Raw genomic sequence first — 15,484 nt, 5'->3', positions numbered from 1 at the left:
TTCAGGTATAACCATATGTTCAGACAGAATGGAGGCAGGTTTTAGAGGTAGGATGGAATTCTATATTTTCCCATTGTAGAGATGAGACAAAGGGAACATTCTTGTCAACGAGAATTGAGACAGAAAGTTGGGGACATCTATTTATTTTTCTTAAAAAAATACAATAACACATGACATTAAATGGCCAGGTATGGTATAACTACAAGGCAGAAATCAAATTTAAAACAGTGCAATTTTATTGCCTCAATAAATAGTTGATGTCCATTACAGTTGATCGCCTGAAGGGGTTAAGATACATTCTTCTTTCCCTTAGGTCCAATTTTGTGGTTCCAAAGGGGTTTTTGCTTCCAGCAACAAAGACTCAGTGTGAAATGAAAAGACATTTGTTGAGTAAAGTGCCAAGAACCTTTTCCTAAGCCAGGTTTTCTCATACCACAAATTTTTGCTGTTCACAAACTTTAGAAATCTTTATCCTCATCACACAGTAAGTCAGATATGGGACTGCTCTGTGAACAAGGCCACATGCACACAAAACCCAAACAGGATATGACCATGAGCTGTCTTTAGCCTTTTGATGAGTTGCAAAGCATTCCTGACATCACTAACAAACAGCAGTGAGCTCATGGGGTGTAAATAGCATGGTGGGAGGGACGGAACAGGACAGCTGGGGTATATAACGGAGAGGATCCCAGTGTAATGTCCCAAACTACCTGACAGAACATCAACAGGAAGAAACTCTTCAAACTCTCTCTCTTCACTGGATCGAAGCTACTGAGAATCAAAGAGACTGCAATTCACAACGCTTTCAAACAAAGCCAAATTTTTGTGAAGAACTGTCTTGCAACACTGACATGATGTCCCAGCACGGAGTTTTGGCCAGCCTTTTCGGCGACGACCCTTTCTTCAGTCAGGAAAGGCTCCTGTGGCCACTGCGTCATGAGGCCCTCTCCTCATTGCAGCAGGACTTCTTCAACCAGAGAACCAAGCTGGCCGACAGCCTCCTCAGGGAGCTCCATGACGCACCCCAACTGCTCAGATTTTCCCAGTTCCCCCTCATTTCCTCCACTTTGGCGAGGTATGTACAGTGACTACATATGTCAATAGCAGATAAACCTGATTGGCTATGTTAGGACATTTTTTTGTACCAAGGGGAAATCCCCAAGTAGGAAATAAACTTGGGTCTAATGTAACCATGCAATATAACGCAGGTTTGAAAATGCCCTTAGACACTATTATAGTGGAGTCATGGAGCGGATTGTGATCCTGATCTTGATTCTCTTTCAGGTTGAGTGACGATACAGAGCAGCAGAGAGAGACTTCCGCTGTAGAGCTGCGCAAGGAGGCTCAGCAGGCCACAGAAAACAATGGCGACCTCCTGGTGACCCTAGATGCTCGTGGTTACGCCCCCAATGACATCACTGTCAAACTGGAGGGACGGAGCCTGGCAGTGGTGGCCATGAAGCAGGCCGGAGCAGAAGAGAGCCAGTCCTGCTCCTCATCCTCTTCCCATGCCTCCTTTTGCTCCTCTGCCTCGTCTAAGATGGGATTCGCCCAGAAGATCAACCTGCCTGCTCACCTCGACCTGTCCGGCCTCTCCTGTAACTTGATGGATGACGGACAGCTGCGTATCCACGCCCCCGTGGCCAAGCAGCCAGTGAGTGAGGAACGTCAGGTGCCCATTCGATTCAGGACGGCGCTGGAATTTCCCATTTCCAAGGACAAGGCAGAGGAGGAACACACAGACTAAAACACACATAACACACACTCCACACATACTGTCTGAATGAAAACACATTTTTTAATAATTATATAAATAATAATAAATAAATAAACATGTTTTTATGTCCACGCACACACACTTCCACGAAAAGACTGTCAATGAAAGTTTACAATTACAAAAAGAATATTTATTTTCTAATTATTTGCGATTTATATAAATGTATGTTGAAATAAAGACTTTTGAATTTATTAAATAAAAGCTGTTATGGACTTTTATGACCACATGATGGTGCCAGCAACCAGCTCACACAGAGTGAGCGAAGACGACAGAGCGTGGGAGGAGGAACAAGAGAAGAGTTCTGAATGTTTGTATTACACTGAACTCCACCTCGGGTGACAATATTAGTTTCTTTAAAAGGTTCCAGTGACATTTGGTTTCCTGGGGAGAAGTTATTTCTTGGCCCGATGGAGCAGGCGACAAACAAAAGCAGCAGTTTAATGTTTTATGAGTCCTACCCTGAGGGTGCCACGACAGAGGAGAGAAGAAACAAAGACATTACCAGGAAAGACTGCTTTTAAAGGGTTAGTTCAGGAAAAAAAAAAAATATATATATATATTACCTTCTGGCATCCAAATAGAATTTAGTTTTTAATTCTCAACATACAGAAAACTATGTATTTCTAAAAAATAAGAGTGTCCCTGTTTCTCTGAATGGTTGTCTTGTGATAATGTTTCAATAGGAACTTATTTCATTAGCAAGAAATCATATTCCTTATGAAATTTGAATTATCCACTGTAATAGCATCATTGATTGTCTAAAAAAGACATGATGCCTTTTATTTATTTATTTATTCATTTATTTAAAGCGCCACAAACAAAATTGCTCTGAATCTCTGAGACAGATATCTATAAACAAAAAAAAACAAAGATATCTGCATTTCTAGAAGTTGAAACATACTGTATGTGGGATTTCTTGTCTTTATTACAGATAATGCTAATGTATAAACCACTGACAGTATAAAGAATGGACAGCCTAAGTGTGACATCCCCCATGGGTTTCTGAAGAGCAAATTTCAACAAAGATGTGGATCATCAGTGGAACTGAGAAGATGCCTGGGTGCTCAAACAAGCCACCTTAATGGTACTTATATGTCAATCAAAGAATCCATGCTGTTAATTATACATAACTTTATGCCTTAATATAATTTGAATGGGTGAGTTCAGACACAGTACAGTTATCATGAAAAGCAAATTAGCTATAGAGATCAAAACCAGGTTGTAAACATGTTTATTTCTGCTGTGAAGTTGGACATTTTATTATTTCTGCTGTGAAGTTGGACATTTTAATATGGGGGCTTATGGAAATTGAAATTGAACCAGCCACAAGGGGCCACTTGAGGAACTGCAGTTTTTGCCACGTCGCATTGGCTTAATTCTTCCAGCTACGGAGGTTGGTGCTTGGTATAAACAGTACATTTCACAGTACCTCACAAAATACTAATCATTAGACCAGCAGGCACAAGCATCACCTCACCTCGCCAAAGCCAATTACTGCCACCACAGAGTGAATGACTGCACCCGCTGCTGCGGGGATGGACGCAGGTTAGATGCTGAAGCTGGATATAAATCAGATTTGTGAGACTTTAAAAGTCATGTCAACTGAATTATAGGTATATTTTATGTTAATTGAGTGAGAGAGTACTTCCTTTGACTGCTTATTTTCTGTTGCATAATTCAGAACAGGAACTACATAATATTTTCCATTTTGCTTGTGAGGTGATATGGTGTAAAACGGTAAGGTGATGTTTTACATTCATTGACAGTTTTGAAGTTGACATTAAAATAGACCAACACCACAGCCTGAAAGTCATTTGATTTAGTAACAGTCTAGTCAGTATAACACTAAGTGTTACAGTATGCGCTATACTGGTACATGTACATTGTGGGCTGTAATCTAAAGCCTTGATGAAAGTTCTTACTAATTATAATAACTCTTATTAATACCCACACTAACACTTCAGCTCACATCAGTTAAGTCAATTGGGACCATGCCAACCAAAAATCAGTGACTGTTCACCTAGTGTTTCTCAACTGTAGTTTTTATGTTTTATTTTTTGTCCATATAATCTAATCTGTAATCTCTGTCTAGGTTTGCAAAAATGTCTGCAAAAATATATATTTATCCGTGGATGGGAAATAAAGCCAATGCCGAAATGCCTGTAACTCCTCGAGTGGCCACTTGAGGCTGGCTACAGAACAAGTCAGTCTCCATAAGTCCCCATGTTAAAATGTCCAACTTCTCAGTAGAAATAAATGTGTTTACAGCCTGGTTTCGGTCTCTATAGCTAATTTCCTTTTCCTTTTTTTTTTGTTATGCATAATTAACAGCACGGCTGCTTTGATTGACAGGTAGCTTGCTTGAGCACCCAGGCATGATTCAGCCTGTGGGTGACATCACACATACACTGTTCATTCTTTATATTGTCATTAAACAGTAGCCCAGAACAAACAAACACTGGCTCTAGATTTCTAGACTGGCTTCTCTTTCAACGTGGAGGTTGCCATAAGCAACTGCCTCACTAGGTGTTACTACTGGTGCTACACACCAGTCCTTCCAAATGCCGTTGTTTCTGTTATAATCACAAACTGATAATTGGATTTAAATTTTCTTTCTTTCTTATTGTCTGTCTTCCTTTTCCTTTTAATGGCTCTCACTCTAGTTGTCTCTGTCTCACCTTCGTAATTGTCCTCCAAGAATGAAATGCCTTTGCAGGCTCTACGTGGGTTTGTTGTGTGTAGGTGTATGTGATTGTGACTGTGCATGTATTTGTGTTATTTGTGTGTGAGTGTTTGCATGTGCGTAGGTTCTTGCATTGCTACAGTCGTGAGAACCAAATGTGCTCACGCATGTATAATGACGTCATCCAGGGTGAGGGCTTCTTGCTGGCAAATAAGGAAGATGTGTGTGTGTGTGTGTGTGTGTGTATGTGTGTGTACAGGTGAGGAGACTTGCAGACACCATCCCCTGACATCACCGGGACATTTCAGCACACCCACAGACACACTTTGCGGGAAATGACTGCAGAATTTCCACGATGACAGTTATGAGGTCATAATGATGATGGATTCTTCAGCCCAGTGAGGTGGTAAACTTTGTTTCTCCTGGAGACAGATTTCCTCAGAGATGGATGCTGTTTACACTGGCAGTCGGTTCACTCTAAACATACAAAACTCTAATCTCAATAATCTGATTTGTGCTCGTCTACACTTCAGTCTGAGTGTTCCTTTTGGTTGATTTGCCACCATATGGGAAAAACCATCTTTGTTTACAGTGGTGTAAGCAGCACGGACAAGAAATAAGAAGAAATGATTTTCTTTTCTTGATTGAGTTTTAACTAGATAATGTGGTAGATATGATATTTCTGTGTTCTTATCCAAATGGTCTTATCTATCCAAATGAAATGATCTACACTAATGATCTCACTGACTTGTAATCAGATAAATGCTGTCTGTCATTTGTACATCTGTTACTCTATATACGTAACGCTTTACAACACTAAGTCACACACCACCAACTATTTGAGTGATGGTGAAACTGGATCATATTTTATTTTCTGGTTCTTCCTCTCCCTCCTCCGCCTCAACTCTCTGTGATTTACAGAGTTTTCTATTGGACTGTGAAGTAAACTGCTGCTAACTGTAGCTGTTGTCATCTAATGTTAGCTCAGTTTGTTAGCCAGGCTGTCCAGACCGTGAGCTCAGAGCAGTGCAGGAGTGTTCATACCATCAGGAAGAGGAAGTGGGTTTCAGCCTTGGGGAGTGAAGCTGGTGTTGTGCCAGAACTGGAGCTGGGCAAGTGTGCAATGTAACTGGGCGTAGCAGCCCCTAGGACATAGGGAGCAGAAAAGGCTGAGAAAAAGGAGAGAGCCAGAAGCCACTGGACAAGAGTAAATCTAGGACTGACTTTTAGTCATTGGCGGGAGCTTGGTGAAATCAAAGGCTGAGAAACAGACGCTGAGCTGAGCCTCTTGCTGTTGGACTAGCAAGTAATATTAGCTGGCTGCTATGTCTTGTGTTGTTGGCCAGGTTTCTGAAAAGCTGTATAATTTAAACAGGTGAGTTATAGAAATTCAGCCTCAATACAGTTGTAAAGTTGGAAATTTTAACATGGAGGGTTATGGAGTTTGACTTAGTTTAAAGCCAGCCTCACATGCATGGCTGTTTGAGGAATTGCAGTTTTTGGTACTTCCACACTTTACTTCACAGACTCACAACGGAGGTTGCCGCTTGGTGCCATGATCATATATATTTATTATTTTATGATTTAAAATGTATTTAACCCAAATAAAGGACTGGTTGGATAATCATTACCTGTAATTTGTTAAATTGTTGGTGCATCCGAAATTCTGTCCATGATAGTCGCCTCAAGTGGTCACCTCATTGCGCTCCTGAAAAAAAATACTTGAAACACATTTTTCAGCATTGCATCCTTGATCTGAATACTGTAGCCAGCCTCAGGTGGCTGTTGGAGGAACTGCAGTTTTTGGCACTTCACATATACTGAGGTTGCTGCTTGCATTGCACAACATTTACTTGAATTAAGTCAAACAGTCTTGCTTAGTTAGTCCAACTAGATTTTAAATGTAAATATAAGATTATGTCACTTGCTTTAACATAGTTTTAAAGTGACTGCAGTGTAAGAATTAGTAAATTGGAAATCTTCTACTCTCATAATTGAAAACTGCATATGTGCAGTGCAAAAATGGAGAGCTTGACAGGTGTAGTAAGTACTAAGTAAGGTGGACTGGACTAGTTTCACCAAAAATAAAATATTTTGTTTCTAGGAGGATAGATATTAAAAATAAAATGTACTGAAATAAGAACATACTGTGTAAGAACAGAGAGAGACAGAGAGATCCATTGCACAATAACTTACCAGCGCATGTCGCGTAGCTCGGGGTTGTTGCGTTTTAATACCACAACACCGCCTGCAACTGCATCATACCTGACAAATGCATGAACGTCACAACGTCATCAGTGTATGCGGTGGTAAGCGATTCCTCCTGCAGGCTTAATTTTCTTCTTTTCTTTCCAGGTATCACAATAAGACAAGGAGGTCATCACTCTAACTCACATCAGTCTGTGTGTGTGTGTGTGTGTGTGTGTGGCTCTACTACAATTGCCGAAATCTGATTGATGACTGAAATAAACATTAGATCAGTGTAACCTGAAGGAAAGACACTCACTGTGAAGCTACTTATTAGAGTAATTCTGTATCCTGATCGATCAATCAAACAGACAACTCAAATTAATCTGCAGTTTTGACAGATGAATAATAATTTCACTGTTCTGTTCTGGTTAGACACGTCTTTATTTCACTGAGTGGAAAGAGACACTGGACCGTGCTGTATTTGGATGGGCTTTTGTCAGCTATTGTGAGTCATTTTGGATCAAGATGTCCACCAAACAGCATTGTGTTATGAGTTATGACACACTGGCTACTGATTCATCAAAAGTGACAAATGTAACAGTACCCTGTCACTTTTGACACATTACCAGAAAAATGTAAACAAGCAAGTCTTCTTCTACTGGCTTTGAAGCTGCAATTTACTTTGTCTGCCTTAAATTTGTAGTCCTGCTTTACACTGCAAAATAAGAGCCATTCATGCACGTGTACACACAGTGTACACACACAACACAGTACACATTCCTGCCATCAGTTCATCATCATACCATTCCACTGTTCAACGGCTGGTGGCAGTAACATGCAAAGAAATATATATGTGCCTGATTTGAGATATTCAAAAATCACGTTGCTGCTTTACAAGGAAAGACGCGTTTATCAGGCCTCAAGAATACATACAATGTGCTACTGTGCACTACTGCTACTAAATGTAGTATTTTTTTTATTTTTTTTCAGTTGTTAACTTCTTCCTGTACTTGAAATGGCAGTGTCTGTTTAAGTTGCTCAACCAAGACAAAAGTACATGACATTAAATTCCGTGCATGTCCTCCAAAATCCAAAAGCCTGAATTCTGGCCAACCAATCCTAAAATCTCTTTTGTGGCTCTATTATGGTTAATCGATCTCAGCACAAAGAAGGTACTACCCACTAGACAGGTACTTATTAGAGGTTATGGCAAGTAAATAAAGTATGCAGTCAAAAAAGGCTCCTGTTGCACTCTAAATGGGCTAATGTCTTTACATGTTGTGTCCTCGTAGCAGGCTATATTGAATACTGAAGTGATGTGTTTGGCAGGCTGGATAGTACTTTCGACCATAAATTATATTTGCAGCTTTACATTCATATTAGTCTCATTCAGTACCCAATCCATTTTATTACCAACTTGAATCTTGGTTCCAGTTGTTGACTTTACATTTCATTGTCGTTTAAGACTCTTGCCGTTTCTGCTATTTTACTCCCCTTTGATCTCTTTAGTTGTATTTCTTTCTTTGTTCTTAAGGTGTTGTCCCTCTTGCTAGTGTTTGACTTTTATTTTCCATTCTCAAAGAGGCCAACAGGTGTGTGCAGGATGCAGGAAGATCGATGGCTGAAATGAGCTTTATTGATTGGAAGAAAGGCTACCATACTGTTAAACCCCGGGGCTCCTCATCCACTTCCACACCCCTACAACCCCCTCACCATCTAAATGACAGCAATTTACCTGTAAGGACCCGTGGGACTCTTCCGTCTTATGCCTTCTTTTGCAAACACACAAAAACCTGATTTTCCATAATCGTGTCAGAGGAGTTCCAGTAGGACATAAGAGGGTGATAATGCTGCGTTTGACATGTCGTAATTATGATGGGTAGCTATAGATATGGTAGATATTGGGCAGAGCCCCGTGCACAGGGGAAAACATGGCCTCAGTTGCTTTATTACTCAAGTCAACTTAATTTGAAGAGGGTTGGTGATATTCTATTCCTCATTAAATTTCTGCCACTTTTCCCAGTCATGCTGTAGCAGGCAAAAAATGGAAGTTTGAAAATCCTTCTACCAAATCAAGTCCTCCAGAAATTTCCGTGATGGCTCTCAAAGAGCCAGATAAAACATATAATCTCTCCAAAATATTCCTGAGGTATCAAGGAAGCCTCCTGATCAGATTACATCTTTCCAAACTGCCTGAAGTGGTTTTTAATGTGAAGGAGCAGTGATCCTACACTGTGGTCCTTCTGTATATCTGTGCCCTCAATCAGTCTTCAGGGGTGAGTCCAACAAATTTTTGCCTTTTGTATTCTCAGTGTCATTACCCAGAACACATGACGAAAGATCAAGGTACATTCAACATAGACTGACGCATAAATCAAGAGCTCGGCTTCAGTTTCATTAGGTTTCGTTCTATGACCTGCTCCATCAGAGACAATAAAACCTTGGAATTATTGTATGCTAATGTTAAGGAAGCATACAACTCGACTGGTGCAGGACTACAAGTACTTGGGCGTGCACCTGGATAACAGACTGGACTGGAGAGGCAACACTGAGCCTGTCTACAGGAAGGGATAGAGCAGACTCTACTTCCTGAGGAAGCTGAGATCTTTTAATCTATGCAGCAAGATGTTGCAGATGTTCCACCAGTCTGTTGTTGTGAGTGCATTTTTCTTTGCAGCCATTGGCTGCCAAGGCACTTTGGTCTTGTAGTGTAATGTCAGTGTGTAATGTTTGTGTGAATAGATGTGTACGTGGATCTCCTCGGTACTGGACTTTCTTCAGGGTACTTGGCTCGCCATCAGTTTCAGCAGGAAGTGTGTCCTGAACCACATTCAGTCCTCCAAAAAAAAACCTGACCTATAGACTGGGTCAGAAAATATACATTCAACACTATTCTTTCTCAGATGCATCATTAGGGATATTCTGTCAAAAGATGTACACCTTTACATCTAATTCCGACATGAATATTATCTTATCTCTATTCAAATCTTAAATCTGTTTTAGTTGTACAACATTCAGCCTTAAGTCTTAAGTATCATTATAAGAACTAAACAAGTGCTCACACATTTACCTGCTGTTCCTGTGAACAGGGTTTCAATAACAGCTACGGTAAGTAACCATTAACATTCGAAATATCATTTATCATAAACATATCAGAACCATGTGCAAATAAAATAACAGTACACATCCTGAGTAAAGACTTAGAGGTAGTAAAGAAAGTGTGCTGCTTAATTTACTTTTACACTATATAGTAGGGATGCACCGAAATTAAAATTTTCAGTGGAAACCGAACATGAAATGTTTTTTCAAAGAAAGTAAATGTTTAATATCCTTCAAATATTCCAGTAGAATTTCCAGTTAGTATAAATATTATTTCATGTATACTGTTAGAAAGCTCATGTTGTTTTAATCACTGTTATTTTGTTCTTGAAAGAAATACTATTTAGTTTTATTATATTTCCGGTGAATTTCCATTTTTCCCACGTTCCTGAATGCATCATAGTCATTCCGAAGGTCACTGAACGCACCTCGCATGTGTGAGACGCCATAGTTTAGAGAAGTATATAGCTTTGCTAAAGAGCAGTGTATGATTTATTTCTTGCCTGTGTTTTTCCTATATCCTGCATCGTGGGTTTATTGTGTGTGAATGAGAAAAGAATCAGCAACCCTGGCCACATCACCGCGCACGTTTTCATTGCATCAATTGCGTCACGCCACTATTCCGCCTTACTATTCGGCCACTTCACCGAAAGCCGGAATGCACTTTTGGGCCATTTTCGGCCGAAAATTTTCGGTGGCCGAATTTTCGGTGCATCCCTGCTATATAGGCCTATTCATAAAAGAGAAATGCACCAAAAATTACCCTCTAGTAACTTTAAGCTCAGTTAAAGTAACATAAATTCAATAAACTACATATAACATATATAAATAAAATATTGTTACATTCATCACATATGAAATTACTAATTTTCCCTTTTAAATATATTCACATCAGCATGAAATGATAACCACAATGTAAGTATGTTCAGAAATATTGCACCATTATTTACTTCAGTTCACTCTCATACCCTTAATATCACCAATGCTTTCTTTTAGCACTCGGATAAACAAGGGTAAAATAGCACCAGAGCAGCTAAAATGCACATTTCTCACCGTTGCTCGGTGTGTATGAAGGTGAAGCACGCAGTGGTGGACCTCGTAGCAGCTCTCCAGATGAAAGACAAGCAGTTTTTCCTTTCCTTCCTTTTTCCTTTTCTTTTTCCTCCTTTTCACAGGTAAACTCTGGGTTTTCCCTCCTGTTTTCTCTCCTCTTTTAGCATGCAGCGGCCTTCGCTTCTCTGGCTGAAGTCGGAAGGACCGGGAAAACAGCGCGCTTTGCACTTCGCTACGAGATGACAGGCTGAGCGTGGCTTGCGTAGCTTCTGATTGGCTGCTGAGACTAGGTACCCCCTACGTGGGCTACGTGAACTGTGTGATGCATTTAATTGTAATGGGAAAATTAACACTTTGGCGACTGAACATTACAAATAAAGATAATATAAGAAAATAAACAGTCTTTCTTTTGTCATAGCTAAGTGTTTTTACACCTGGCTACACGACCTTAAGCAATTACTTTAGCACCAAGTAAAGATATATGTTCATCAGGACAGGCTTGAGGCAGGACAGCCAGAAGACATTTTTAAAAATCTAACCCATTTTTTAAAATGTATGTCTTCATTAGAAACAAAATGGCCCAGTGTTGAGTTCTACAGACATGAGAGGAAACACCCGAAACACCCCGTGACCCTGGGTTCATCACTGAGGATGTGTCCAAGCTGCACCACCAAGGTGTTTCTTACAACTATCTACATCTGGCATAGCCAGTGACCTCCAGGAGAGGCTGGTGACGACTGGAGAGACAGTGGATAGCTCGGAGAGATGGCACTCGGGGCAGCAAGGGTTAGCACCCCAAGGTGCAGCTCCCGCGAGGGAGCACCCAACTAAGCTACGGAAAGCCCTACTGAAAGATACCTCCAGGGGTGCCGGAGAGGGGAGGGGAAGATCCATCCGACAAAGATGGGCTGTACGAGGAGGAAGCAAGCTGAACAACGCACAGAGGCAGTGCATAGCATTGCCACTGGTGAGACGGAGGAGGAGCCGGACCCGGAGCCAACCCACAGTGTCCAGAACCTCCAAGCTCAGCGTGCTGCACCCAGCAATCCATCTGAACACCGCAGGGTCTTGTGGCCAGCTGCACACAAGGAGACTGAGTGGCGCCGGTTCGATGAAGATGTAGATGCTGCGCTGGAAGCGTCATCGAAGGGGGGAGTGGACCAGCAGCTCCAAACGATGTGTACCTTCATCATCTGCATCGAAGCTGAGCGATTTGGTATCAAACAGCCAAATGCCAAGACCACATCTAGACCTAACCGGAGAGAGAACAAGATCACTGCACTCAGGAAAGACCTGAAGACCCTGAAACATCAATTTAAGAAGGCGAGCAAGGAAGAGAGGCCTGCCATGGCTGAGCTCCGAGACATCCTCAGGAAGAAGCTCATCTCCCTACGTCACGCTGAATGGCACAGGAGGAAGGGTAGAGAAAGGGCCCGCAAGCACACTGCCTTCATAGCTAACCCTTTTGGGTTCACAAGGAGGTTGCTAGGGCAGAAGCGGAGTGGGACCCTTATGTGCCCAGAAGACGACATCAACCGCCATCTCTCTGAAACCTACAGCGACAGGCATAGGGAGGAAGACCTTGGCCCTTGCAGAGAGCTAATTACACCACCTCTACCCACCAGCCAATTTAACACCAAAGAGCCAACGCTGGCAGAGTTCAGGTACACAGTCAGGGCTGCACGGACCAGCGCAGCACCAGGGCCGAGTGGGGTGCCGTACAAAGTATACAAGCAGCCCGAGACTGCTGCAGAGGCTGTGGAGGATCATCAGGGTAGTATGGCGAAGAGGCAGGGTAGCCAAGCAGTGGAGGCATGCCGAAGGTGTCTGGATACCAAAGGAGGAAAACGCAAGTGACATCTTGCAGTTCTGAACCATCTCACTGCTCAGCGTTGAGGGCAAGATCTTTTTCAAGATTCTTGCCAACCGCATGACCGATTTCCTCCTGAAGAATTCCTACATTGACACCAGCGTGCAGAAGGGGGGAGTTCCAGGCTTGCCAGGCTGTGTTGAACTTACTGGAGTGGTTACCCATCTGATCCGAGAGGCAAGAGAAAATCGAGGAGATTTGTCAGTCATCTGGCTCGACCTGGCAAACGCCTACGGATCAATTCCCCACAAGCTGGTGACTAAGGCCTTGACCACCCACCATGTCCCGCAGAAGATCACAGATCTCATACAGGACTATTACAACAGTTGCAGTATGAGATTCACATCGGGATCAATAACTTCGGCATGGCATTGACTAGAAAAAGGCATTGTCACTGGTTGCACCATATCAGTGACGCTGTTTGCTCTGGCGATGACCATGCTTCTCAAGGCGGCAGAAGTGGAATGCAGAGGACCTCTCTCCAGATCTGGCATTCGCCAACTGCCAATCAGAGCCTTTATGGATGACCTAACAGTCACAGCGACATCAGTGCCAGGGTGCCACTGGCTCCTTAAAGGTCTGGAAAGGCTAACATCGTGGGCGAGAATAAAATACAAGCCAGCCAAGTGCAGGTCCCTTGTGCTGAGGAAGGGGAAAGTGGAGGACAAGTTCTGCTTCCACATGAAGGGTCTTCAAATCCCATCCCTGACAGAGAAGCCGGTGAAGAGCTTGGGGAAGATCTTCGATGCCACTCTGAGAGACACAGCAGCGATCAAAGCTATGCACACAGAGCTTAAGACCTGGCTTGCTGCGGTGGACAGGTCAGGCCTCCCAGGGAAGTTTAAAGCCTGCATATATCAGCATGGCATTCTGCCAAGGCGTTTGTGGCCACTGATGATGTACCAGGTCCCAATAACAACGGTGGAGGCCTTGGAGCGAAACATCAACCAGTTCCTGCGCAGGTGGCTAGGCCTGCCAAAGAGCCTGAGCTGCATCGCCCTGTATGGGCACACCAACAAACTACAGCTCCCATTCTCAGGCCTGACAGAGGAGTTCAAAGTAGCAAGAGCCAGGGCGGTGTTACTGTACAGAGACTCATCTGACACCAGAGTCTCCTCTGCAGGCATAGAGGTCAGGACTGGAAGAAAGTGGCGAGTGCAGGAGGCAGTCCAGCTGGCAGAAGCAAGGTTGCAGCCTGATATGCTAGTAGGCTCGGTAGCGGTTGGGTGAGCGGGACTCAGCTGCCATAAAACACCACGCTATGACAGAGCCTAGGGGAGGGATAGAAGGCAGATGATCCAGGGGGAGGTGGAGGAGGAGCGGCGCAGCAAGACTGTGTGGCCATGCACCAACAAGGGGCATGGACCAATTGGGACCATGCACTGACTCGGAAGATCACCTGGTCAGAACTTTGGAGGTCAGAGCCAGCAAGACTCAAGTTCCTGATCCAGTCAGTGTATGATGTCCTCCCAAGTCCATCAAATCTGCATTGCTGGGGTCTGGCAGAAACACCATCATGTCCACTGTGCCCTGCAAAAGGATCGCTGGAACACATGAGCTGCTGCCCGAAAGCACTGGGAGAGGGGAGGTACCGATGGTGCCATGACCAGGTGCTCAAGGCAGTAGCTGACACCATCTGTGCCGGAATTCAGCAAAGTAAGCACCAGCCCCGAGCAAAGCCAAACATCGCTTTCGATGGGGCGGGTGAGAAACCTCAGTCACAGCCAAAGGTCCCTGCTGGTCTCTTATCCACAGCAGGCGACTGGCAGCTGAAGGTGGACCTGGGGAGGCAATTGAAGTTTCCAGAGCACATCACCAGCACAACATTAAGGCCAGATATGGTCTTAACATCGGAGAGTTCAAAGTAAGTGGTGCTACTGGAACTAACAATCCCCTGGGAAGACCGGAGTGAGGCAGTTTACGAGAGAAAGAAGGCAAAATATCTGGATCTGGTGGAGGACTGCAGGCTTAATGGGTGGAAGGCCCGCTGTAAGCCGATCGAGGTTGGCTGCAGGGGATTCCCAGGTCAGAGCCTGCACTGAACACTCAGGCTCCTTGGAATCAGGGGGGCGCAAGAGAGGAAAGCCACCCGAAACATCAGTGAGGCAGCCGAGAAAGCCTCTAGGTGGCTGTGGATAAAAAGAGGCGAGACATGGTTTAGTGCGCTGCTTGGACACAAGCCGGGGTCTGATCAGCCCCGGGTGAGGGTGTCTTATGATCCAAGACCCGAAACACCCCGTGACCCTGGGTTCATCACTGAGGATGTGTCCAAGCTGCACCACCAAGGTGTTTCTTACAACTAGAGGGGAAGTCAGAAATGATTGAGACAGACATTTGTAGTTTTGGTCTTTTCAAATATTTTTGGTAATAAGAAAAATATCAAATAATGCCAGTCATACCCTTTAAAGTGTAACTAAACCCTCAAACTACATTTTCAGCTGAAATCCAGTGCATTTAGTAGCTTATTCCTCAGGCTGACATTTGACTTACACATTCATCAGTGCTCAAACAGTACGTAAATAAGTTTTCTTTTCCATTCTTTAATATTTATAGCACCTTTTCGTTAGAGCATGTGTTGGTAATTGTCGAGATGCTGATATTAAAAGGGGCTATGAGAGTCTATGATAACATCACACTGTTAATCAACAGACACAGATAATGCAGTTATCAGCTGGATAGAATTTCATTTACTGCATGACAGTGAAAAGGAAAACAAAAGTTTAATATTATGGCTATGAAATTTGAGCTCATTAATCTCAGCCGTTATATTATTTCTTTTTTATATTTAATAAAAGGCTTGAGGCATCTTTTT

At 43.1% G+C, this 15,484-nt stretch overlaps 1 protein-coding gene and 1 pseudogene across 1 annotated transcript; both read left to right on the top strand.

Annotated features, from left to right (window-relative positions):
- The first annotated feature begins 685 nt into the window (after positions 1-685).
- hspb9 (heat shock protein, alpha-crystallin-related, 9) lies at positions 686-1,978 on the top strand. Its single transcript, XM_010743017.3, has 2 exons — positions 686-1,075; positions 1,285-1,978. The coding sequence occupies exons 1-2, from the start codon at positions 852-854 to the stop codon at positions 1,745-1,747; spliced, it is 687 nt and encodes a 228-aa protein (XP_010741319.2). The 5' UTR covers positions 686-851; the 3' UTR covers positions 1,748-1,978.
- A 10,000-nt stretch (positions 1,979-11,978) lies between these two features.
- LOC113747029 (uncharacterized) lies at positions 11,979-14,975 on the top strand (annotated as a pseudogene).
- Positions 14,976-15,484: the final 509 nt, after the last annotated feature.

Source organism: Larimichthys crocea, chromosome XII, assembly GCF_000972845.2.
Source record: "Larimichthys crocea isolate SSNF chromosome XII, L_crocea_2.0, whole genome shotgun sequence".
NCBI classification, from domain to species: domain Eukaryota; kingdom Metazoa; phylum Chordata; class Actinopteri; family Sciaenidae; genus Larimichthys; species Larimichthys crocea.
The sequence above is the reverse complement of the archived record's forward strand: the minus strand, read 5'-3'. Positions and strand labels throughout refer to the sequence as shown.

What these genes read in the sequence shown, in the direction of transcription:
- hspb9 (XM_010743017.3), top strand. Translation starts at nt 852, where the DNA reads ATGATGTCCCAGCACGGAGTTTTGGCCAGCCTTTTCGGCGACGACCCT. An exon ending in ATTTCCTCCACTTTGGCGAG is followed by an intron (nt 1,076 to 1,284) that starts GTATGTACAGTG and finishes ATTCTCTTTCAG; the next exon opens with GTTGAGTGACGATACAGAGC.